This window comes from Bombus flavifrons, chromosome 6, assembly GCF_040668555.2.
Source record: "Bombus flavifrons isolate JBK064 chromosome 6, iyBomFlav1_principal, whole genome shotgun sequence".
Classification (NCBI taxonomy): Eukaryota; Metazoa; Arthropoda; class Insecta; order Hymenoptera; family Apidae; genus Bombus; species Bombus flavifrons.
This window is the reverse complement of record NC_138447.1, coordinates 11,712,473-11,739,419: the sequence shown is the minus strand read 5'-3', so window position 1 is coordinate 11,739,419 and position 26,947 is coordinate 11,712,473. Positions and strand designations below refer to the sequence as shown.

Here is a 26,947-nt window from a genome sequence, read left to right as displayed (position 1 = left end):
GGAAATTAGTAACAGTTAGGCCTACAAACGGCATTTAAGCAAACGACTGACCACTGCGCCGGACGAGCCAGTCGTGACATTAATCGCGTCTGTAAATTTCAGGAAAGCACGGTCGGCATAGGTCTCTGTACTTGGAACGCAACTAGGTGTATGCGCGAGCACATCGCCAGGAGTACGGGCTAGTACGGGCTGGTCGACGACATGAAAACACTAACCCCGCCTGCTCGACACGATCCTACTACCATCGTTGATCATCGAACCCTGAAAATCGAGAATTGGAAACGGTGCAGCAGGAGCCAGCGATTAGGGGTTTCCCTCGGCTTTGCTCCATTTCTTCCGGGAACTTCTCAGCGTAAACGTTAGATAAAGACATCCGGTCCTCCTTCGAGGTTAAACGTTCCTCCGGAACGTCGATCCACGGAGATGGTTTTTTAATCCCGTCCAAGAATGCCGAGGAGATAACTTACTCGAGGGTAATGGAAATTCAGATAGTGCTGCATCGGATTTCGAGACGTTTAATAGAACATCCATGGATCGCTTTGTGCAACTCGTGATCACTCGTGAGATCACGAGAAGATAACGAGGAATTTTTTATAGGAAAATCATGAAACCTTGTGACAGTCACTGTGAGACAGAAAGTTTATATAGAGCCAAATTTTGGGATAACAATTTCGACGATTAATTTCTTTTATTCTCTTTGGATTAATTACAGTCGATTGTCGTGAAGAATTATAGGCAATTTAAGTCGACGCGAAACAGATTAATTTATACGATGAAACCTATTATGTAATTCTAATGATTATGTCTGATGGTTAGTCTATGGGTTTTTCTGTACTGTCTGTAAGCTGAGTGATTAACGACGAAGGGTTCCAATAATTCGTTAAGCGTGCAGTATATCGGTTGCTGAATTTCGAAATTTCTTCTTTCACCGTGGACATCTTTAAGTCGCAATGAATTCTTTTATTGGTAGCGTATTTCAGATTGCAATTTTTGAAGGGTTTCGATATTACGATGCCTGACTGTGTCCATGACGGAAGAGTGATAAACTTTTTTTCTCTCAGCGTAAATGAAATAATATTTAGAATGTTTCTATTAGAGCAAGGCTTACGGAGAACATGACGAGTTTTGACACGTAGCTCTAACGAGGATATGGAAGCAGAGGAGCAGAGAGGGAGACCGATACTCAGAAAACTATGCGTATCACTAATCCATGCCTTTCATCTCAGTCACATTTATGTTGCTTCGCTTGAACATAAAGCTGCATAAATTTTCAATGTTTCATAATCCGTGTTTTCGTATTGCATATTACGTACTTTTATTCCAATTATCTCACTATCACTAAACAGAGATTCAGGTATCATATTTACGGGATTTGTTAATAAACTTTTAAACAGTTTCACTCTCAATTTTAAATTACGAGTTGAAAGATAAATTAGATAATTGATTCGTGCTATTGTACAGAAATGAACGATTCGTAGCTCGTATACAAAATACGAAGACCAGCATCGAGAGGTTAAATTACCTTTCCATCGATATCTCTTAAAACCATTCGTTTTTCTAGTAACCACAATTTGCTCGTATTTAAATGCCACCGTAACGAATTCTTCGCCAGACGAACAATTCATAGAATGTTCGATCGCGAATGTGACACGTGTTGGCTGCCGGCAATTATACCAGCCGCTTGTAGCAGATACCTATCGGGTGTCCAAATATTGTTGCCACCAGCAAACACGTGCCATATTCGGGAGCGTGCGATATTAATCAGATATCGCACGGACGCGCGCTACGCTACTGGAATATTGCCGACCGCGGTGTATCTAATAACGGATGCCTTCTGAAGATCAGGCTTCGTCGTTGTTGGACATTGTCCACAGATTTATGGCGGACGTGATAACGGATAATTAGAGCAGTCGTAGGTCGCAGCGATACCGATCTGTTACGGTTATCGCTACTGATTTAGGTGCCAGAATTCATACGGACTTATACACCAGTCCCGGTATATAAAAATGCACCATCGTCGCTGCAGGCCGAATGACTTTCAGACATTAGCATATGCATAGGGAGACACTAGATTTCAGCGATATCTCGCGGTTGAAACGGCCGTGAAATCAAGAGGAACTTTAGTGGCGTCAATATGAAGAGAGCATGATAACCGTCCGACATCCGGTCTCGCTTTATCACGGCAAATCTGCGATTACGGAACCGCGCAACCTATTATTCGCGGAACCAATTGTTACCGGTCGCAATTTCTTGTTTTTCGGCTCCGTATTTCCTCACACTGGCATTTTTCCAGGAGAGATAGCACGATTAATCGGGCCATGTTCGCACGGTACTCCTCTCCCGCCTCTTCATCGTTCCGTTGAAATCTCGAAAACGAGACAGTCTTATCCGTTGCTGTTTCCCCTCTTACGTTTCATTACCGGCAATGCTCATAAAATTGCGTTGAAACGCTTAAATGGAGCTTTTGTTTCGCCCGCCACGCTCTACCCCTCGGCCACCCCACCAACGAAGTAGCGAAATTTTTTTTCAGTCTGGCTACCGCAAGTTTTAAAACCGAGTTTACTGTGAAATCGTGGTATAAAATATTCTCTAGCGTGGCGTCGGATTTTCCAAGAATAAACAACATTGGTAGGTGTTACGAGGAATTGGATATGTATCGGCCAAGTCGTTAACGAATATGGAGGATCGAGGTAGAGAGAGAGAGAGAGAGAGAGAGAAAATGCCAAGCGATTCGAGGAAGGTACTACTCGCTGGTGATTCAATGAAAGGTTGAGGGTTCTTTTAACGCGGGCTGCGTGAAATGCAATGTACGTGTTGAAGACAATTTTTAAATATTAGTATAAAAACGAAGTATCTTTATACGTATTACTTCGACCGTGTTAAAAGAGATGATATTCTTTTACACCGAATATTCGCCATTTCACGAAAGCTTGTTTTCCTCGAAAAATCAATAATGGAGATTAGTAGTAGTAATTAGGTTTATTTGATTCCTTGCAGTTTCAAAATGGGGAGTTTGCATTTGTTACTCGAGTAAGTGTGTGTGTGGGGAGAAAGGAGATCTAATTCCAAGAGTTTAATTCTGTTTCTTCCTTTCCTTCGAATTATCCTTCCTTAATTCTCCTTTTTTCCAGCACTAAACGCATCCATTCCGCTACTTTTTCCTCTCTCTTTAGTATTTCTGTTACTGTTAACTTCCTTTCGGCTCTTTACATTCAGGCAGCATATGTTCTAGTGACTCTCTTGCCCATTCACGTAGTCTGCAGATTGTAATCTTCTTCCAATACGTATTTTCCTTTTCTTCGATCCCGCATCTGAACCTAGCAATCATGTTTTGACCCGTGCCTTTGTGATATTGGGAGTTACTATTCTGAATTGCTCAAACAATTGATGCCATTTTCCACTAAATCAATTGAACAAAAATTCGTTAACCGTGCGATCGATGAAAACAGTTCTCGATTAACTGCCTGTTTCTTAACAGAGTTGGTTCTATCAAGCGATGGTCGTTATGCCTGTGACACGCTGTGATCGCAGTAACGCGCAATCGAAAGATCATTTGAACAAATAAAAGGTTTCGGAACAAAGAAGTTAATCTGTTATTCACACGAAGCGTAGATTTCACGGTGCTATAAAAGGAGATCGAGCACGGTTGGATAAATGGCCGAGGATTTGCATCGGGTCACATTGTCTCACCTGCTTCGTATTTTTCTTTCCATTGTAATAGTTCACGGCCACTATGGCACTTTTTACGGTATTTGTTCCGTAGCTTTCCATGCCGTTTTTCTCGTTCGCCACGTAGCAGCAACAGAGGGACAAAGAACAGGAAAAGGAGGTGGAGGAAAGGGAGATGGCAATTTAAAAGGGCAAGACACGGTGCAGATGTGGTACCTGTCGAGAGAGCCGCTGGCAATGAGAGAGACGCTCGGTGAAAACCGGTAAGACCGATTAATCGAGTCGGTTGCAGCAGCAGAAGCGGGCGGAGCCGGTCGTGCAGGTTGCTCGACCCGCAACCACCGCTCCTACCGAGCTTGCTGACGATGTTGCTGCCGTTTTCTGCTGCCGTTCGCGCAGCCCTGCCACCGTCTAAGCTGCGCGGACGCGGGTAATTGATACTCCAATCGACCGGTTGGCCAGCCGATCGAAAAATCCTTGGATTACCTTGGTAAGGCTATAGAGCCGCGGCAATTAATATACACGTCAGTTAGAGAATTTATGCCCGTGTGGGATCGCGTTCGTAGATTGCCTCGTTCCGATCACAAATTTCTCTGTTACCCGGCAAATGTAAAGATACCGGTGTTAATTAATCGTATTTATTGGGCCCCGATCGATAACGAGCCGGATGAATAAAAGCACGCTCGAAACCATCAGTCCTGGCATAGCGTTCCACCAGGTATTAACGAGCAATAACTCGCTTATTTATAGGAAATCACCGTTTCAAGGGCTTTTATTTTATGCTGTTGTGTTCGACGATCTGTTCTCTTTGCGGATTTAGCTTAATAAATAAACAACCACTGCGACGTTAAGTGGCCGTAGAAAATTACGCTCCTTTCACAGTCTTACGGTGGAAACAGCTGGCGAAAGGGATGATGATATTCAGGTTCGTGTAACGTTTCGTTCTTCGTACACGAACGGCGGCCTTCCTCGATGATTTCTCGTCAATCTCCGCGGAAACCGACGAAGCCGGTCGTGCCGGTTTCGCATCCTGTTACGGGACTGCCGCACCGCAACTGTGGTGCAATCCATTTCTACGCGAGGCCAGACGCGAACTCCATCGTCCTCTTCTCGAGTTCGTGAACGAGAGCACGAACGAACTATGACGAGTGATCACGAAATCGAGGCATGTTTCAGAGATAAAAACTATCTCGTCTGATTAATGGGCAAATAAGACACGGTAGAAGAAAGAAGAAAAAGTTGTTAGAAATTTAATCGCCTATAGATATAAGCCAATGGGAGGTACTGGCAATGGTTGCAACGTCCTTCTCGATATAATCACGATAATGCCTCGTTTGCCGAACGAGTTGTCCGCGGACGTATCCTGTAGGAGATATATATTGATCTTAGCTACGGATCCTCTCCGCGATCGACCCTGTCCTCTTCTAATCCCCGCTTAGAGACACATCGAAGGACATCCGGTGGGGCAACCGGTTGCAGCTTGACGCGGCTGCCAAGCGATTAGCGCTTCCCTCATCCTCGTAACACGGCCATTTCCAACATTCCGCGATCTCCCCTATCGATCTCCAGCGGGCTGCATTAGCCGGGTGCAGCGTATACGCGACAAATGTTTCGGAACTAATTTAAAGTTATCCGCGGGTTCGGCGTGGCCCGGCCAACACACGTCGCGTATCTATTTCTTTCGAGGATTTTGCAGAGAACGCAACGTGTAACGGATATGTGCGACTCCGTCGATTAAAAATAGAGACACGTACATGACACCGGCTGCGATCGACCGGATGAATCACAAACTGCGCCACCGATCATCCAGCCAGACCTCTCGCGACCACGTCGATGCATCGATATGCTCCGCGACACTGTCGACAGCTCGTTCAACTTCGCCGGCAAGTTACTTCGTCGCCTTCGCGTGTCTCCGTTATCGTTTTGCTTCGCTTTGCTCAGCCGTAGCACTGCAGCTGTTTACTAATCTGCACGGGACCGCGCAAATTGAGAGTAACTCGAGCGTAAGGAAGGTTCGAACTCCATTGTTCGCGAACTCGTGTCGTGGGCACAATCTAGGAGGGACTGGTAGTAGTGTGGTCCCGGAACCGGAACTGCTGAGTTCCGCCACCCTCTCGAACCGATGTTTGCATCTTTAAGCGCGCTTGATTGCGATTACTTGGTCGGAACTCGCGACCGAGCCAGCGAAATCGACGAGCCGCAGGAATCGTGCTCTGTGCCTTCGACTTTCCGATATCGACTTTTGGAAGCGTCGCCGCTTGTATCGACAGTTTTCCAAGCTTCGATACTCTGCGCTCGAGGATTTGTTTACCGCAGGCAAATCGCAAGCACGCCGAGACGCGGAGAAAATATTTGTTCCCGTGTTTCGAGTCTGATGGGAAGTTACGAGTTGTGTAGTACCGAAGACATTTTGGTCACTGTGCTGTACTATTTGCGGAAGAATGGAGGAACCGACGTTTAAAGGAACTTATTTAACCGAAATTCTCTGTACACAAACCGAGAGATACCTTGGTTCTATTCTATACGGAAGATACACTGTCTTTGGGGAAGAAAATCAAGACTCGCGTTAACTGGAAGAAACAAACAGGACGCGTCACAATTTACGGTCGATTCGACGCTACGGTGTCCCTATCGGGAATTCGTAAAACCGAAACCCGACGATTCTTCCTCCGTTGCAACGAAACGCTTCTAAATTAATTAATCCCGGTGGAATTAAGAGGAGTTAAACGGCGGGAACTTTGCCGGGACAGACTTATCAACTTTGCAGCCACGGTACTGGGATGTTACCTTTCCAACAACAGAACTCGACTAAGTTAAAGACCGCTGTCGATCGTCGGACAAACAACAGAAACCAATATGGATCGTGTTGTGTGCGTTCTACGTTTACAGTGCAAATGGTCACTGTGAGGGTTGCAATAATGTTATGGAAACTGAGAGTAACACATCGTTCCCCTTGTTACCAACGAAACTCGCTAAAGGAGAAGAGTATAGGGTGTCCCAGCTGACCTTATCGGCTAAAGTGCTTTCGCTCCGGGTACAGCTATTGAGCCATTGAGTGGATATCTTCTTTCTTCCATGAACGTAGGAGTGTCCGATGGAATTTTTAAGACAAGTTGAATGGCCGATGATTCTAGGTGCTTCTTAGGTGAACGCAGACCGCTTGTATTTTTATATAGGTATATCTAATAAGAAGGTATATAAGAATAGGTATATCTAATAAGAAACTTGCAGGGTAAGGCTTCTCATAACAAGATCTACGTTTTCCTTACAAATCTACAGAATTAGGAAACTAACAGTACGATGTACTCGTGAGTCGCTGTCTTTGTTGAAAATAGAAATCGCGCGAAATAAAAGGGCGCGGTGACCCCGATATCGGAGCTTAATGGCAACGAAAATGTACGGCGTGCAACGGGGCCACGCACGCAACTTCCGCGAACCAAAGGTTCGTATCGTCTGGAAACTCGAAAAGTAAAGGGAATAGCTCGGATAATAGAGTTAGCTGGTACACCTTGTATATCAGGTGGCGTTGGCTTAAATTGCCTCTCGCCTGCCACGAATCTTATCGTTTCGAACCGGCGTGATTGTTACGAGAGCACACGGCGGCGGCTGCATGGCGTGCCGTTGATACGTCGCTCCGCTCCACGCTGCTGGCTTTCGCTCGCGTTTAGCGTACACGTATATATGGTGAGTTGTACGCGAGCACTGCTTACATAATATCGATACAGAGAGAGAGAGAGAGAGAGAGAGAAAATGCGCATAGAGTGTATCGTAGAATCGGTTGTTGGACTAATCCTTGCCGCGCGAAATGGGTAGCAGCGTGTAAATAGAAGGCAAAGGAGAGCGTATGGCGTAACCGGTATCGGGGAGAGGGAAAAAGGGCCAAAGCTCTGGCCGATACGCGTGTACCGTACGGCAAGCGATGTTTTATCGTGGCGGAACGTGGAAATTTTTCACTGGATAAACCTCGAAACGTTGCAGCTTTTTGTAGCCTCGCTTTTTGCGGCATTAGATACGGACGAGAGGAGGGAAAAAGCGTCGCGTGAATTTAGCTGTCGAGCCGAGACGAACACGAAAACGCGACAGAACGACGCGTGCGCGCGTTCGCTCGTTAAATCGCGACCGAGCAGCCACGATAGTTCCCCGTGTATTATGATATTACGGTATCGGTAGGATGGCCGCGCAATGACACACATTCGCAGCCGCACGTCGGTCACGGAGAAATTGCTAAATCTGTCGGCCAGCACGAGCGACGCCGCGCAAAATAGCCTGCGGCTACGAATCGATTAGATTGGCCGTTCCGCGTTCTGCCAAAGGAATTCTTTGCGGCCGCGCACGGTGGTTAATTGGCAGGTAATCGAATAAACGGTCGGTCCATCCTTGCTGGATGAGCGTAACCGGCCAATTTCCAATTGCCTGATACGGCCTGAAAAAGATCCCTCGGGGGCCTTTCAATTTTACCGATTCAGCGATCTCGAACGAACCAAAGAAAACTTTCGCCGGTGAATCGTCGTTAATTCCAACCCTGACCGATACCACCCTTCAACGTACCCGCCTCGTTGATGGCTGACTGCGTTCGTTCGAGAGCAACGCTCGCTCCGGGCCACGACGCGATGCTACGAACGCTCGAACGCGGACGAGCAAATGTTACGTCAGCGGAGCACACATTTTTCGGAACTCGTTAAAAAGGCAATTTAACTTGCCGCTTGCGGCCCATTAATACCACCGCGTTATCGACTCTCTCCGCGACTTTCCCGCTTCGAACTTTGCCCTCGCGAGTATACTGTTATTCCAAATAATGTTCGAAGGGAATCCATTTGAATTTTTCTCTCCACACTTCGTCCACGTCTTGCATTCTACGATCCTTTACCACCCAATCTTGCTTCTTCTTTTGAAATATACGTATAGATACTCTTTTCTTTTATTTATTTCACCGTTCGACTTGCCTATGTATATATCGAAATACAATCGAGTTAAAACGTTACGCGAAGAGTCATGAACGAAACAAGATGGGCGAACGTACGATTCCATTCTGTGTGAAACGTCAGGTCGTTCGTCGTCCGTCCCGTATGAATTTCGCACGACGATTCGACCTCCCGAACCGACCCGTGTACACGCTCTACATAAAATATTTCGTCGCATCGTGCAACTTTTCCTCTTCTTCTCACCCCTTTGGTTCTATCTTTCTTCCCTACTCACTCAGTCGCTCATATTTTTTTCGTTCTTCCTTCTTTTTCGCAATTCCACGACGCTACGGGAAAAAGGCAAAAAGAACAGCTAAAAAAAAAAGAAAAAAAAAAGGAAAAAATCAATAGGCCGCAGGAAATTGAATTTGGTCCGTGCAAACTGACCCGTCGTGTATCGCAGCTGCGTGCCGCCGCTGGCCAACGGCGCCGGGGAAAAAACGGAAAACGAGCGCGAAGGAAATGGCGCTGTCGGTCGAACGCGACCAAGCCTCCATCGAGATTCATTCGATTTCTAACTCACCCCTGAAAATATGTTCTACCCTTTGCATCCGTACGTCTGTTACCGGTCATTCAGTTGGATATATATTCCCACACTGATCCCTTGCATCGCGAAATACGGTGCTGAATACGATGGATGAAAAGGGAACTATTTTCTTTTTCATTTTTTATCCTTCGTACGGCATATCTGTGGACGCGTATTCGATTCGATTATATCGACACTTCTCTGGCTTTCCCCTCGAAATCTGCGGTTAATTTCATCGGGCGGTTCGCTAGGGTGGGTCGTTATCCTGAGCCGAAGCTTTATCCCCGGAATGAGTTTAGACTTCGGAAGAGAGGGGAGGGGGGTTTATCGCAACGCCGTGAAATTCAGAATTAGGCAAACGAAACGGTAATCTCCTAGTTTCGGAGAAACTTTAAATACGTGGGCCTCGCGGAAGTAAGTTTAGCTTAAACCGAAAAAGAGCCTCCTCTTGTACGACCGAAGAAATAAAGGAGAGACCGAAACAGGGAGAACAACGTCTTGGCCGTTTTCTTGTCCCGCTTGTTTGCAAATACGGAGTTTCAATTTGTTCGTGCACATAAGCATTTTCCAATATCGCTGTTCCTTCCTCGTCTCCTACGTGCAACAAAGGGGAAAGCAATTTCGCGAATGCCTGCGGAGATACCGCCTCTCCTTAAGGACATCGTGTAATTTAAACGCAACAAACACATCGGAAAAGTGGAACGCTCCGTTCCCTTCCTTTTTACAGACGGCACGAAAGAAGAAAGGATGGATTTTCTAGTCAGCCGTAGCGTTGGATTAAAAACAAGCGGCGATACAGAGGGCATTCGGCCAATTGCTTCGCTCAATATTAGACTATTTGACTGTCCTTTTTAATTAGAATATGCACTGGAGAGATCTCGACTACCGAATTTTCACCGAACGACGGGAAGTCTTCTTCGTGTAAAAATTTTCTCATTAATTCTCATCATTACAATCCTCATTAATTCTCGTACGCGTCACGAAAGTTCGCGAGGTTCCACGCGCATATACAAAATGTAGTATGGAAAAATAAGAGGATGACTAACAACATGATAATAATATTGTTATTAGATCTCGGGTATCTATGTAAATTTGTATTTTTCGAACACTATTGATTTTCAAGTTTCATTCGTTAAATATTCTAACCGGTGTTTTACTTTAAATAGCTATTGTTTAGCATTATATATATTTGTATATATTATATATACTATATTATATATAGTATTTTTCGATATTACGTGCATTCTGTGCATTTTAAATTTTCCAATAAATGCATAAAAATTTGCGGTTTAGCTATTACATTACGATCTTATTCGTAGATTTTTTTCGGCCCGTAGGCGTGTCTATATTTATAATTGTACTGGCTCTATCAGGAAATAACCAATCACGTATACTTCATAATCATTATGCAAATCGATTGGGAACTTACAAACATACGTTCTCGTGAAACTCGCTCCACTCATTCCCGCATGCAAGCTTTATTTTCACGCATATATATCGGCCTAGTAATATATAGCTTAGACTATAATATTCTAATCTTAGATTTAGCTATACAGGTAAAAAGAGAATAGAGAATTGTCTATAGGTATATGAAGACCAAAGAGAAAATACATGATAAGTTTGTTCGTTTTGATTTTCTAATTCTGATGCTATTTGTCGGCAAGAAGAGAGTATTTTCATATACTTACATAGTTGGAGAGGGATGTCTTAAATCCAAACATATAACTTTTTAAAAATAGCTGGTAAATCTACAAAGTTTCATAAGAAATCAGTGGTATAATCTTATGATAATCAGTATCTTTCAAATGTCTAAAAAAGTGTCAGATACAAATTGCATTTAATATGAAAACTCATATAAAATATAAAATATATAAACTCATATAAAATGAGAAAAATTGGTAATATGAAATTAACAGACAACATGTTGAATGTTTAAATTCTACTTCTATAAAACATAAAAATTGTGACTTATTGCATTTTTCTCCTATGATCTTTATATTGGATCGAGTTAGTTAAGTGAATTTCACTTACCCTCTTCGTCGCTGCCGATCATGGCGTAACGCTCGTATCCCGTGAGGTTTCTGACGGCGCCAAGACCGAAGTCGTCCTTTGTCCATTGAATAGGTCCCTTCTGGTCGAGGACCCGGCAAGGAAGCGTCACTCGGCTGCCAATCACCGCGGTCTGATCCATCGGTTCAATCGCGAATCGCTGATAAACTACTTCCGTGGTCGTGATCGGCTTCACCGTCGAGGCCAATGGTGACACGTTCGTTATGTTCGTCGCTGATGACGTTACCCTCGTTCCTAGCGTCAGTAGCAACGATAGCCAGATTATAGATGGCGTTGATCTTGCTACGCCTCTTGTTCTCGTGCTGAAAGCAGAAACGAAATAATTCTGTACTCCTTCGTTTTACGTAACGCAATATTGTATTTCAACAAGTTAGTAATTAAATAAGCGATAAATGTATTTATTGATCAGTGTGTTTATTTTGCAAAGCAACAAGTTACTAACAAAGCTATAAAATGTATTTCTTCCGAGTAAGACCAATTCTAATATTTGTTATGTTCTGTCTATAAAAGCCTTAGAGAAAACATGATTCTATCATTAATACGTTTAAAACGTTTTTCCCACACACCGAAAAATATTCGATGCCGAAAGAATTGCAGAAAATAATTTTATTCCAAGTACTCTCCACAATAGGAAAAAAAGAAAAAAAAAAAAGAAATAAAGCGATTCCAATAATTACAAACGGTTCCTAATCCACGCAATATACTTTCCTCGCACTATACTATAACTGAACCCTCTTCGTCGCGTAAAAATCACCCCAGGTGCCTTATGTAAGCGTGGAACTACATTACCACGTTAAACTTTACGGTTGATTGCGCGAGAACGAGCTGTCGTAAATTATGACTTGGACCGCCGGCACAGCAACGGGGGCAGAACAGTCGATAGTCGAATTACGGATCAGAGGGGAAAATAAAGGGTAGAATTAATAGTGGAGCGGCGATAACGCACTTACGGCGTCGCAATGATATTCCAGAGTTGGTTGTCGATAAGAAGTAAAAAGCGTCTAAGTTCGTTATTTAACTTTTCTCCCTTCCCCGCCCTTTTCTTTCTGTCTCTTTCTCTTCGCTTACGCGCACCGCCTAGTCCTCTAGCCGAGCATTGTTTAACGACCTTGCAGACGGTCGTACGCTGCTCTGCCCGTTTACCTTCGAACCGTCCTTATTTATCTTTATAGTCCCATTGGATTAGAAGAGCGGAGACCAAGAAGTCGTCGCCGTAAATGAAACGATAAAACTATAGCCAGTACAGCAATTTATTATTGCGTTTTTAGAGCATATATAGCTGTTAGTACACGTGATGCCACTGTTATGACCAGGTGAGACTATATCCTTCTTCTTCCTCCTCTATTTTCTGTTTTTTTTTCTCTTCCGCTTCTTTTACGACGGTAATACCGTTTCGTCGATGCAACGAAAAAAAAAAAAATATACCCGTTGCTGGCAATTATTACGGTAGCCGTTTTACGACGACAAAGGGAACGGTGGCATGTTGTCGAGGAGAAGGAAGACGAGAGGATGAGCACGCGTTAAACGATTGAGAAACGTTTTAATAAAACTCGATCAATTCGCTTTCTTCCACTTTCATCGTTGTTGCTGCGACAATTTTATTCGAGACTCGGCGTGAGCGGTGATCGATATTGAAATTCTTGGTCGGGACGGCCCCGCGCGACGTACGTACTTCCTATCTCCAACGACCAAAGAAGCATGCCGATCGACGATGTTCGATCCTCTATCACTCGAATCGAATATATCCACGGACATGTTCGCTTCGGCGCTCTAATAACATACGTGAACACGTTTCTCGCGTTGCAATTTACGCGACAATTTCTCCTCGGTGAAGTGTTCCCCCTTGTTCCTTATCGAATGACGCGAACACGTTCAACGTGGTCACGTCGAGAAACGCGCCAGTCAGCCGACGAAGCGTTCGTTTAATCGTTTCATCGACCTCTCAATTAACTTTTATTCGTCTGGCTTACGCTTGAATCGGACCACGTTGCATCTTCATCGTGCGAGTTCTTCAGACGGAACGAAGAGAAGATCGCTCTCGAGTTTTTAACGCAGCGATATCCCGTCTTCAGCGAACAATTCAGACCAAAATACACCTTTAAATTTTAGACACTGTCAACCACGATATTTCGAGTACGAAAGCAATCCCCGAAAGCATATCCCGTCCTGTCCGGGCACACCAACTTCCTCCGTTGCTTTCGTTCCGGCAGTGAATCGTGGTGCTCGCACCCTTTAAGAAAGCGGCCCCGCTCGTTACACGTCGCGTTCGTGTTTCTCGTTGAACGAGTTAGACGACGTTAGCAAGGAGGAGGCGGACGTTTCTTGTCGCGCCATGTTCCGTTTGCTCGACCAGGGGGAGGATGTCGTAAGACGGTCGTACGACATCGTGCGGCTCAACTGCTTACGAGCTCAATAGGATAATAACCTCAGCCTGGTCGTTACCAGTCGAACCATTTCAATGGAATACAAGCCTAATGGACGTAATAATAATTGCGCTTGTGCCTCTCGGTTTCGTCGTTGCTGTTTGCCCCTGCAAGCTGCCTCGACTCTGTACGCACCACGGAACTTTGAAATGTGTCCGGGTAACGCGACGCGTCCTATGTGGGCCACGTTTCCTGTCGTCGTTGACAAATGCCTGGATCGGCTGCGGCTTTGCGGCTTGAATCGATAAGCGCCACTTTAACGCGTTCGCCGATGTTTCTCTCGTTTTACCAACCTATTCCCGTCTAGCGCCGTGGGAAATGAAAATATCACACGAAACAGTCACCTTACCCGAACGAAACCTCTCGCAGTCTTGTCGAGGAGTTTTAAAGAAATAAGAAGAAAATAGGAAAAAGGCGAGAGAAATACCGATCTCATAACCGAGTCTACGTTTCAATCCGCGGAAAGTAAAAAAGTTTGAGGTTAAAGTGGGATTTTAATAAATTCCGCGATATTTTCCTCCAATTATTTTCCTCCTATTTTCACAGTGAAAATAATCGCGTCACGGTCGGTCGCGAATCAGCCTGTGGGCGAATTACGAAACAGTCCATTAACGGAATACAACAATAACAGAGAATCATTCGATTTTTCGTTCATATTAAAATTGATAAAAATTGAATTCCGGCTGACAGTCGGTTAACCGTTGTCTGATATTTAATTTAGAAATACCACGTTTTACCATTTCGAACGTTCGTCTTTCCAATGTTATCGTCAAACACCGTCACACAGAATGTTATCAACGTGCAACATTTTTCGTTCCATTTTCCAAATTTTAATTGCCGGCGGAATTTTTTTTTCCTCAAACCGGTACTAACCCGTTCTAACCGGAGCACGAAGTTACGATTCGAAAGTGCTTGTTAAAACAAAGCTCGATCACGGATTACCTGTTCATTCGTTATAATCACGTTTAATACTTTTAATTAATTTCAATCTAAACCGAACATCAACCGGTCAGAGATCATAATTCAAGGATAACGTTGCATCTCCTCTGTGGCGTGATAAATAATCATCGGACCGGAGGCAAAAATTTCAGATTATTTATCGTCCAGCGATCAGTACTTTTTATCCCGCTCCGTTACATCGATATCCCAACCTACGAAACGATGGTTCGCAAATCAACGATTTTTAACCATTATACCAGCCGCCGCGATCCCGAATTTCGATACGATCGTTCATTATACGTTCGGGAATTTTGGCATAATCGCGCCGAGCTCGGTAAACAAGCGTTTCGACGAATAGTTAACGAAAATTCCCGATGCACGTACCCGTGAGATGTAAGAGAAACAAGGAAAATATGCGGCATAATGATAAAGGGAATTAAACAAATGAGACACATTCGTTACTCTGTTACGCAACGGTCGCCTGTAAGGTAATTAAAAGTTTCGACGAGACAGGTAACGAAGATAATACGATACATCATGGCGGGAGTTTATAAAAGTCAAGTACGGATTTCAATTTTATCGGAATATAATCCGTCGATGACTGTAGATCGTAGAACCAAGTGGCGCCGGCACGCGTCTATCCGTTTGTTATCGAGATGGGATTCGTTCGCACGTCCCCTTTGCTTTATATCGTTGGCCCGCGTTAAAATTTCGTGCGATTGCAGGGCACGTGTTCGATCGGTCTCTTGCTTTTCCTAGCCACGTATATACCACTTGGTTATTACATACGCTAACACGTCCCTGAGTATAGATATTCCTGCCAACCACCATGTATTCGTAGATCATGCGCCGCCGATAAAACGGCGCGGCCCGGTCGGTGCCTCGTGATAATTAATTGGCCGCTGTTCATCCGAACAATTACACCTGAATGCCGCGGCAATTATCAGCGTGCCGCAGGGATGACGCTCGCCGTTGAACAAACGCACTCGTTTGTCGCGTGGTTGCTTGCCCATTGTCATCGAAATTTTGACGAGTCTACCCTGTCTCGCGCGACTTTTCCATCCCTTTTTCCCTTCGTATTTCCCTGTAAAAAGGTTCATCTAGAGGTTCGTAATCAAGTAGTCATCGTGAAACACGCCGAAGAATGACATTCTCGCTACGGAAATTGTGTAATCTCATCGTGTCTCGATAATGGTGACGCGTTTTTCCGCATGGAAAAATCCACGTCGACGTATAGCCAGGCGACGCGGTACAGCGACTGCGTTTGACAGCTGAAAATCGAAGTCGTGCACAAACCCGACCGGGTCACTGGAAACACGGTCGTAGCCGTCCTCGAGTCGTCGAACAGAGACAGTGCGTCTCTGATCAATTTGTCATCGCATGACCCAGAATCAAAGATACGAGTCCCACGGGTCGTCGTTTCTGGAAACGTCCGATTGATGTGTACACGCGCTTCGCAATCGGGCTGCTGTTCGATATTCGTGAGGATCGACAGAGCCTGCTGGAAACGATACACACAAAGCGGTCGATTTTGATGCTTGACTCCACCTACTCTCGTTTCATAGCTCTATAAACGATGATACGATCAATCGTAACCGATTTTCGTTTATTTTTTTTTTTTATCTTGTATAGTAATCTGATCTGAGCTGGCTAAATGGAATACGGTTATTGTCGATCAGTTTGTTACCGGACGAAATTTGTTAACGCGACATGCTGTGTTGCGTTTTTAAGTATCGTCAGCTAACGACTACGATTGTCGTTTGATCGGTAAAGTTAAGGCATGTTTGGTCACCGTTACCGGCAATATGGTTGATCATCTGGGAACTTCGTGTGCTACTGATATTAGTGTTTTGGAACTCATCTAAAACTATGGGTCCCCGGCTAGCGATTGCAGCGGTTGCCACGAGGTAAATTAAATACAGTGTACGATCATTTTCTAATAAAATCGGGTGAACGTTATTTTAACCAAATGTGTCACGAAAAAAAGAAATAGGCGGGAAGATATGAGAAATCTAATATTACGACAGGTTGTTGAACTCTATAATCTGGACGAATTTAAAACAGTAAGTGGCTACGAATAACGACTATGTCATGCACGGAAATAGCCGTAGCAATTGAAACATATTTGATAATTTGCTTATTTTAACCACTGTTGTTTACGAATTTCAGCTATGATAGCACATTTTAAATTGCAAAATTGTATAACTGTTTGACAATTTGCTTATCTTATCTATTGATTATTACGAACTTAAACTACGATATCTCACGCTAAAGTTCATATTCTGCAAAGGATATATCACGCTCATTTTTATTGTTCAGTTGACAAATACTTGGCCATTTGTTTATTTTAGTCTTCATAAATTCAAGCTACAATTCCCCCTTCTAAACTATATCATTTATGAAAGAGATACAGCGCACTCGTTCTCACCGTTCGTTGCTTTTTATTACAAGAGTCCAATCATTTCCACTGACAATCCGAAAAATGTTCTCGTTTGCGTGGGTCGAACACCAGATCCTCTTAATTTCGCCTACGCGCTACTCATCATCCCCTTCGAAAGGGATGAAATTGTTGGTCGTCCACGATGATGTATCCTCGGCTACCTCTCCCTTCAGTTTCGCTTCAGCCTTGGCACGCCAAACGCCGATAACTACGAAACCGCAATACCTCTGGCGTGTACGGCTTTCAATTTGAATAATCCGATGAATAAATTTGCCCGACCATACAGCCCGTTACAATCGGAACGTGCCGTTTGGTGATCTCTCGCTTTTTCTCTATTCGTCGTCAAACGTTTCTGGGCCAATCCCCGGGTGTCGCCTAATTTTTGATCGAACTCGAAATAACGCGTCATCTACGACCATAAAATCGCATCTACAAGCAGACTGGCAGATATTAAAAGCAGACGCTTTTGCGGTGAAGAGCTGAAAATTCGAGCTCCGTTCTCCGACCGATTGCACGGCATTAACGAAGCCATTAGTACTTTCTTAACTTTGCAGCATAGCCGTTCAGGCGGATTCCACGAGCAACGGAGTTCCTCGCCAACGACCAGCTGACGCGCGAAAAACCCTCAGCTTCGAGAACCGGCTGAAATATATCATTTTTATCGAGCTACCAGGCTCCTCCTTCCAGCGATAATCTATAATCGGTTCGACGGATCCCGATTAAATATCTATTAACTGGGAGATTTTTGACTGATGCAGCAAAAAGCACATAGGGGATAAAACTAGGTCATACCAGGGATTTTACGAAAGGTCCCCTTCGAACTCGATGTTCTTACAGCGGTCCCAGTCATTTCGTGCGTTACCACGTTGCGCCACGATTGTTTTTTCCAATTCGGCTCCCAAGGCGCACGTGTCACCGGAAAATTGATTTATTATCGCGTAACCGTTTTCCCGGACCATGTTTGCCCGTATCAGTATTCATGGTGCAACGAAAACTGTCAAGCCTGCCCGTACGCAGTCTGGTCGGGCTAGATGCGGCTGACTGTTACAACGGGGACGCATTGTGTGCTCACACAACAATCAACATTGGCTGTGTGTGGTCCGCCGTTGCATACGGACACCACAATGCCAAATTGACGCGCGTCTCTGTGCAACAGTGTGTACATATATAAGTTTGTGTGTGTGTGTGTGTATGTGTGTGTGTGTGTGGATGCGTATACGAGAAATGCCGATACAACCAGGGGCTTCGTACGCGAAAACTCGAGGCACAATCTCGAACGACCGACAAAGTCATAGAGCTCGGAACGAGCACGAGGTATCGAGAGCTGTTGCGGTTTCCGCTGTTTCTGGCCAAGCCCTCGATTCCGTAAAAAGGACGCAGGCGTTGCAGAGTTCGCCGGCCTCCTCCAGGGAGTTCCCTTGGTTCCGTTCGATCTCGTTTTAATTAACATCGCGCTCGACTATTTTCCACTGTCTGTAACGCGCGCTGCAACCGCACCGGAAGTAGCGCGGTACCTTGACGCTCGCGGCTGTTACGCGGTTCACAAGCAGCGGCCCGGTTTCGTTGTTTATTTAAGCGACGACTGTTGTACTAACGTGGGTGAGATCCGACACCAGTTCGGCTGCGAACTACTATTTTTACGGAATCCATAAACATCGAAAGTTTTAGCCTTCGATAACTCTGTTTCCATTACAGATGATACCGGAACACGTCATACACGTTATACACGGAACGCGTCTACACCCTGCAGGGAAAGCTGAGCAGAGGAGAAGGGCGTGAAATGCTGCACACTATCATAACCCATAATTCACTGGACATTCACTTTACTACGTACACGTAGTATAGACGTAAATGGATGTTGTAATTATAACATGACGTTGATACTTATTAACCGTGTGTATTAACTTAATTATAATGTTATTTTATTAAAGCTAATGTTTAAAATTAGCAAATGCTCCGTTATGCATCGGAGTTCGACTTTAATCGACATCTAATCGTGTCACGAATTAAAATCATGCCAAAGGAGTAAGTTGTAATTGCGGTTATATTTAATTCTTCCAACTATAAAATTCCATTTGCGGTCATTATAATTCCTTTAACGTTTGCAACTCATATTACGAACTCGATGATTCTGATTTTATATGTCTATGATATTGGCCTTGTTAATAATTTTTTGATTTCTATCCTTCCCATTTAAGAGAGACAATTCAGATCGAAATAGGGCAAGGTTTACGTTCCTCAGATATAACGATCGTGTTCTTTTTATTGACCTTTCTTTCTTTCAACACTCTCATTCTAATAACGTCGTTCCAGTGACGATCCATCGTACACCGAATCTCGCTCGAATTCCCTTTTTAACGATAGCTTTTAACATGGCTCGGCGCTATAGCTTATAACTCGATACCACGGTTCATTGGAAGATACGAAGCTAGGTGTGTCGTGTGTACGGCACCGCTTTGTCGGCGATCGACAGCTTTAAGTTGGCCTTTCAACAATTACCCTGTGACCCTTGGAAACATACAGGTGCACCGTAAAGAAGCTGCTGGCCGGTTTGTGTAAATGTCACGTACGCTATTCACGACGTTGTGGTAACTCCGTTAGAAAAAGCGACACAAGCTAACAGAAAATACGCAAGGAACAAGATGCTCGAGTTACAAACTTTTGCAAGTAAAAAAGCAAACCATCCTTTAAAACACATACTGACTTTAAACAGTCCTTTAACCTATTACCAATTAAAGACGAGTTAATTTGTCATTTTTAGATTATCAATCTTTTGAACATAATAGTTATATGTTTTATCTTCTCATCTGATGTTTTATTTCTATAAAAAATATTTGAAGACTACAGGTGAAAACCTGATAAGTTATATTTCTCTATCTATTCATCGAAGCTTTCAAAATTTTCTCATTCAATTTTGGGATTGAATATGTGTTGTTTTCACCTCCTTGAATGTTTAAAAGATATTGATAACATTAATTCCGCAGATTAATATTAATTGAATTAAACTAACGCAACGACTAAAGCTATACAGGTGGATTTTTCACTTATTCTCCGAAGACTTACATATTCGAGTCTCTCTTCTTCAACTATTTCATGGCCACCAAATGTCACAAAAGTCAGAAAATTACACAAATCGACCTCATCTTTTCCATGAGAGCATCATTCGCAAGCATCAGAACCTCACTGAAATTAATCTGTCCCTATTAATTTCCAATTTCGCGACGAAAGAAGAAGTTAAGCGTAAGATTTGACAAACAAGTTAAAGATATCCCGTTTTAACTTCAACGTGAGCTTACTTACATCGTAAGTGAATCACGAAGTAAGAAGAATTAAGCTTAGGAGACACAGTGATCCCTATTTTATCTGGTGGAATCGTTTTCTACAGAGAAAGAGAGAGAAAGAGAGAAGGGGTTCTCCAGTTCGGAAGGAGACACCTGACAAGACATTCCGTGGGACACGGGACAATGGACAGACGGATTCCGTGCTCCATTCCACGCGTATGTTGGGGGGCTTAAGCGCGTTACGTGTTCCCTTTATGCACCAGAAAACATCCTTCGACCGCTAACCGTTCCACCGTCGGGTCGCGTCGTATCCTTTTCTTGGACGTCGTGATTCGACGGGACGAACCGAGTTACAGGAGACTGGGGAAAGCCGCGCGCACACCCAGGACACATATAATATCGAAGTTATGCACCGTGACAGTACGCTGGCTGCCTCACAATGAGGGAATCCTTGCTTGTCCGGGCTCAAGCTGCGCCCGGTGATTTAAGATCGTGAACTCGCGAAGCGGATATCGATCGTTCAAGAGAACGCAGCGTCGACTCTCTTTCGCTTCCTCTTCGTCACTCCGTTCTCTATTCTCTAGACGAGGACGTTTCTCATTGTTTTTCCAGTAGTATTTAGGAAAGAAATAAAAGGGAACGTGCATGTGTACGAGCGTATACGCGTCATACGTGGAAAGATATAACGGTATCGATAGGAAGATTTCCCATGGTTGTAAGTGGAACGGTCGCGCGGCAGAATGGCTGACTAATGGAGGTTATTCAAGCCGTCGCTAGACTTCTCGTTTTCCGAGTTTAATATTCCAAATTATAGGAGGCGGCAGCAATTTTCGAATATTCAACGGAGAGGAAAGGAACCTGTCGGTGACCTAGATATCTGGCTCGATTCCTGCAAGCTGGATCGTTAGGCGTACGAAACAGCTTCCCTCGTTGAACTACAACCTATTAATCCAATTGATTAATTCTCTCGTTCCCGCTGTTGCTAATTAATTAATATGATTGATACGAGAAGCGGCAAGTACAAAAGGTTTACAAGTATGTTGGCGAACGAAACTGTCGAAATATTGCTTCAACTTCGTAATTCGGGCAGATACGATGGCGAACCACGTGGATGTAAATTATGAACGCGTAAACCAGTGCCGTTACTGAGACGCTGTCAAAGGGTAGATAGTTACGCGATACGACGATAAATATTGTTAATGTTGCAATCAAGGCTGCTTAAAGAACGGTCGTCGGTTTGCGATGGTACTCGAGAGCGGAATTAAATCGTAGCGAGACAGAAGGTGAGGGGAAGGGAGGGGCATTCGTTCCGTGAGTCAGATTTCATTAGACACGAGTTGATACAACGAGACCGCGAGACTTGGTCGCAAAGAGGCAGTAAACACCGCTACAGTACCCCCTACCATCTATCTCCGTATTCGCATCCATCTCTCTCTCTCTCTCTCTCTCTCTCTCTCTCTCTCTCTCTCTCTCTCTACGTGTCCCAGTACATGCATATGGTACATATGTACGAGGCCGCGGTTCACATCCCTAGAGCGTATACATCTGCAATGCAGAAACGAGACGACCATGTAAATTCAATATTTGCGCCGTGATGGAATGATCATTTCGCGGAGGGAACGATAGTCGGATACTTAAGAGAGAGAAGCTTTCGTATATAGCATATACGATGGAAGACGACAGTGTCGGTGATGGAGCGGTTTGCAGTTTCAACGAGTAGATCATTTCTACGTGAAAATAGCGCGATAACGGTCGAACGTGGCGAACTTTCTAGCGGCCGCGCGTATTTTGCTCTTGTATCACGGTATAATCGTGGATTTCGTCGAATATTCGATGAAAAACTCTACCGACGTTCCAGACATTCGTTGGGCTATCCCCTTGAATTTTTATAGCGCCACGATCGGTGTATACGCGAAATTCTCTTCCAGCCGAAAGCCGAGTACGTATATATACGTGGCGTCGTAGTTGTCGATCGATCGGTTAATTCATATTTAAATGGTGGCATCGCCTGGCGCGAACAGCGAAAGAGAGAAGGGGCGGAGAAAGAGACGGAAGAAAGAAAAAGAACGTGACACGTAGAACACGGTCCTTCGATCGAGTACCTGTTACCGCGAGCTTTCGTGTTAATCACTCGCAGGAGGCCGTCTCATTACGAGAATCAAAATATCCGTAAGAGACGCAATGCTCGTATCAGAGTGTATGATACGCCGCGGCGCGGCGTGTAAGTATGTAGATAGGTGGCAGGGGCGCATGGCCGCGCGTGTGCTCGCCGGCCCGTGTACGTGTGCGCCTCTGTGACGGAGGGTTTGTCAGCCGGCAACCCCTTCTAGGGTTGACCTTTCGCCGCGTGGATCGATATCGTGAAACGATATTTCCTCATTACAGTCGCGCGCTGCCACCTCGGTTCGCGGCGGGTGTATAAATTTCCTCGCCGAAAAAACGGTCAGACGCGTCTCGTCGTCGCTTGACCCCCGCTGCGAGCACGCAACCTATTCTAGGTTGTTCGCGTCGCGCGCGTCTGCCGCGAATTTGGGAAAAAGCCCGGAAAAATGGGGATTGTCTATTACCGGTGCGCGTTGCGTCACCCGCCAGGACAATGATTCATGCGAAACTACTGTATGCCAAATACGTATCTATACGTTCACATGCATACGTATATGTATGGTATATGTAGGTATATAACTGGTATGCATGTATGTATATGCTTGCATATTATATATATATATATATATATATATATATATATATATTGAGCGAAGAAAAGGTAAAACGTAGAAATACGTAGAATGGAAGAAACGAAAAATCTGTCTCGGTTTCCGTTTTTGTATAGCCGGAGAAAGCTGTCTCGGGGTAATTACACCGTCTTTCTGTGATTTTAATAAACGCAAGGATGAGTAGGAACAGAGCAACGTCTCGTCGCGAGTAATTCTTTTAGCGGGATGAAAATTTAACGCGGCGCCCTGTAAAAAGAGGTAGAAGAGCAACGGTGGCGGGTCCGCGCGCGCTTCATCTTATCCACCGGCGGAAATATGAAATACTTCTGCGCGGAATAAAGTTATTGCGCGTCCAGCGTTATTTTGCTCGCTGCTTAAACGACTGTGTGCCGCTCGTTACGACGGCTACGCTACCCATTTCTACTACCTTACACTCCATTATCATAGAACAGCGCTTCGTTATTCCATTATGATCCACGCGGGCGTGCGCTTCCATTTACGTCGCAAATTATTTTAACTTCGAAAACGACCGCCGGAATGAATCGGTTATCCCGTAAAGCTTTCCGGTTACCATCGTGGATCGTCGTCGCCTATAGCGTTTCTCATTGTTCTCCCGTCCTAAGCGAGGCGTGTCGACGCTCTTAGCCAAGCCGATTAACCAACGTTCCAGCTTCGGACTCGATGTCCTTTCGAACTGACATTTCGATCGACTCGAAGCTATCATAGCCACTGCAATACCAACTAATTCCATTGATTCTCTATTAATTACGAGCCTCGGATCGTAATTAATTCGTACATAATGGTTTGCGCAGCGAATGCTAACATAGCAACGATTACTAGCAACAATTGTATACGTTACAAGACAGAAGTACATACGCGTAGCAATTCACCTCTCGTCGACGTAAGCTTCTTACGTCGGATTGCAATGATGAAAGGTTGAAACAAACTACGAGGGCGTACCCTTGGAACGAGAAAATTCTTTATTGCGGATGACTTAAGTGTCTGCGAAGAGAATAACGTTCGGGCTTACCGCTCGAGGGGTGGCTGCGGTTTCATCCGACTAAATTCCAGACGTGACGCCATACTTAATGGACCGTTTTGCAAATAGTCGAAGGTGATTATATATACTCTATGATCAGTCCCAGGATATCCCTGGAAGGAGACGAAATCGATCGGTGTTACTTAATCAAGCGCAGGTGCCTGCAAAATTAACGCATCGTTCTCTTCATTCCATTTCATTTTCTCGGCATCGAACAAATCGACTTGTCTCCGGTAACACGTTCGCCTCGAGTGTCGCGAGCGTTCGATCGATCCGCGAGTTCAGCGGTTTTCCAAGATATTTAACGAGCTCGATAACGAACCGAGCAGCCCATGCGAACTAGGTGAAGGACGAAGGATCACGGAACGATAGGGCAGAGCAGAGAGTGATTTTGAACCGCGTCAGCATCGCCACTGTTCAAACAAACGATTGATCGTACAATAACATCGTTAGGTCGCGCAAGTGAAGTAAACCAAGTATCGATAATCCGTTTCGCGCGGACAAGTGGTTCGCGAGAGCACGCTTCATTGGCTAGCTTCGCGAAGATTCTCAATTTGTCGAGGTGCCACGGCGCCATCGTTCGCGTCGCAATGTCGTCTCGTTGAGTCACGACTGCTAATCCCCGTCGAGTAACGATATTCGATGCGGTGATTAAAAAGGATTTCTCGGTTAAAACTTGTTAAGGATTTGCCTTAGCGGCTAATTAATCGGAATGGTTGGTTTCTGCGACGGCCGTAACGCCGAGCTACTCTCTTTGAATCGATTACGAAGCGGATACACGTGCACGATAAAATTAAATGGATTATGAATGAACGTTTTTCTCTCGACTGAAAATAATTGAACGACGAAGAAGCTTTCACAGTATGGCTAATTTTGCCGACCCGGTAATAGATTAACACGTCGTCCGAAGAGCAAGGAAGGGACAAAAAATGTAGATGCAACGAAGCGAAAGAATTGCCCTATGACAGGATGGTCGTAGAAGAAACGCGACATAAATAGACTTCCATTATCGAAGATGGCTAGGCACTTCTATTATATATATATATATATATATATGGTATTTATTTATGCGAACAATAACGCGGTACGAGCACTCAACGACGTCGTAGAAACTTTGTTTTCGTTGCGTTTTACTTCGCGGTTGGTATGGCCGTCTTAGACGCGACTAGCAGTATCGTAAAAAGCACTTCGCACGCTTGAATGAAACTCGACAGAAAAGGGAGAGAAACTGTCCGAAAGGTGGCAAAAGGTAGGTAAATGGGAGAGGTTAAGAAGAGCAGGAGGAACATTTAGTTACGTTACACGATTGCCCTTCTAGCTCATCACGACGCGGATTTAACTTTCAAATAGCTTCAGTCATCGCGAGTTTAATTTCACGATTATTTTATTCTGGAAAAAGAGTTAAGTAGGTCGAGGGTGCTCTTAATCAGCGCACCTTTTAAAGAAGGTAATACCGCGCACAATTTTGCTTAGCAGCCACTGCTATTAATTTCTTGTTCCTTCCGGCAGCTAACGTCGCGTTCGTTCGTAACGAAGCACGAGAAAGAGAAGGTAAAGAAGAGGATGGTGAAAAGAACATGATAGAAACGTGGAAAGGACGAAGAAGGAAGAGTATATCGTGGCGTTTCGGACATTTCAACCATGTCTCGAGTATCGTGCCGTAGCACTGATGACGTGTTCGCCTATCCAACACCACTTAATTCGATATGGATTTCGGCCTCCGTTATTTCGCCAACTTTCGTTAGCATTGCTAATTAGACTGCTTCCGCGAGCTGCTTCGCGAATCCTGGCAAGTTTTCGCCAAATTCCCCGTTCCATTCCGGATGTTAATAAGAATGGTCATTATTATGCTGTTTACAATCTACAAAGGTTGAATGGGATACATTCGCTCCGTCTCGTTTAAAATATCTAACTAACCGGGAATTTTCTCTGGGAAATTTCTTGAGAAGTCGACTTCTCCAACCGTTACCTGAATGCCGAAAATTGTCGTCGGAAAATTCGAAGAGCGTCGGGCAAGCGACGCGACAATTTCCGCGATTTCGATGGAGCACTGCTCCAATTTTCGCGTGCTTTCCATTGTCTTCTCTTTGTTTCCGTGACTAAAGAAGGATGCAAGGGAACTCGTGGAAGACAGGCCATGAATAATACTTGTTTTCGGAGTACGATCACGACGGAATCGCGTCACACACGATGTTGGGAAGAAGCCTTCCCAGGAACGAGAATAAAAATTTAAGCAGACACGCGGCGGTATCTGTCGACATAATCGGTAAGGCCGAATTAAAAACCGTAATTCGTAGATATTTGGAAGATTATGACGGGCCGCGCGTATGGTGTCCGTTTTCCCTCGCTACTTGACGTTTCTCCCCTTCTTTTTACGCCGACTGCCTCCTCTTCCGTTTTATCTCTCCTCGCGTTTTCCCCCTCTCTCTTTCTCTTTATCCACTCGTTCCGCCAACCGGGATAATTAAAAATAAGCCTGGTCTTAGCGAAGCGTCGGTATTCGTGGAAAAAAAGAAGGTAAATACGAGCCGCGTATACATTTGCTGATCATTGTCTCGATTTGGAAAGAGAAAAGCACAATAAGCAACATATACTGTTGCACGGTATCGCATCACCGCACATCGGCATCACGTTACTGGGTCACGAGACTGAAGTAGACGTCGTTGAATATTTAATTGATCCTCGTGGTCGTGTGCCTTCCGTGTCTCGCAGTGGCTTTGATGTTCGGCGATAACTTGGTTTTCTCAATGGTCGACTAACAAATGCGATACGGCTACACCCACATAGGAAGCATGCAAAAATCTCAACCGGTTACAATGAATATTTACAAATATTTAACGTATCACGTAACTTTTGGTGATGCTTGGCATCGTTATGAATAAATC

At 44.5% G+C, this 26,947-nt stretch overlaps 1 protein-coding gene across 4 annotated transcripts in view; it reads right to left on the bottom strand.

Annotated features, from left to right (window-relative positions):
* Positions 1-26,947, bottom strand: part of LOC138180910 (irregular chiasm C-roughest protein) — a 176,803-nt gene that overhangs the window by 43,165 nt on the left and 106,691 nt on the right. For 3 of the 4 annotated variants that reach the window (XM_069115262.1, XM_069115261.1, XM_069115263.1), the window contains one exon: positions 11,188-11,528. In XM_069115262.1, the coding sequence (XP_068971363.1) occupies positions 11,188-11,528 (341 nt within the window). Of the gene's footprint in view, positions 1-11,187; positions 11,529-13,196; positions 13,496-26,947 lie in introns of those variants that run through there. The other variant, XM_069115264.1, reaches the window with a different exon arrangement.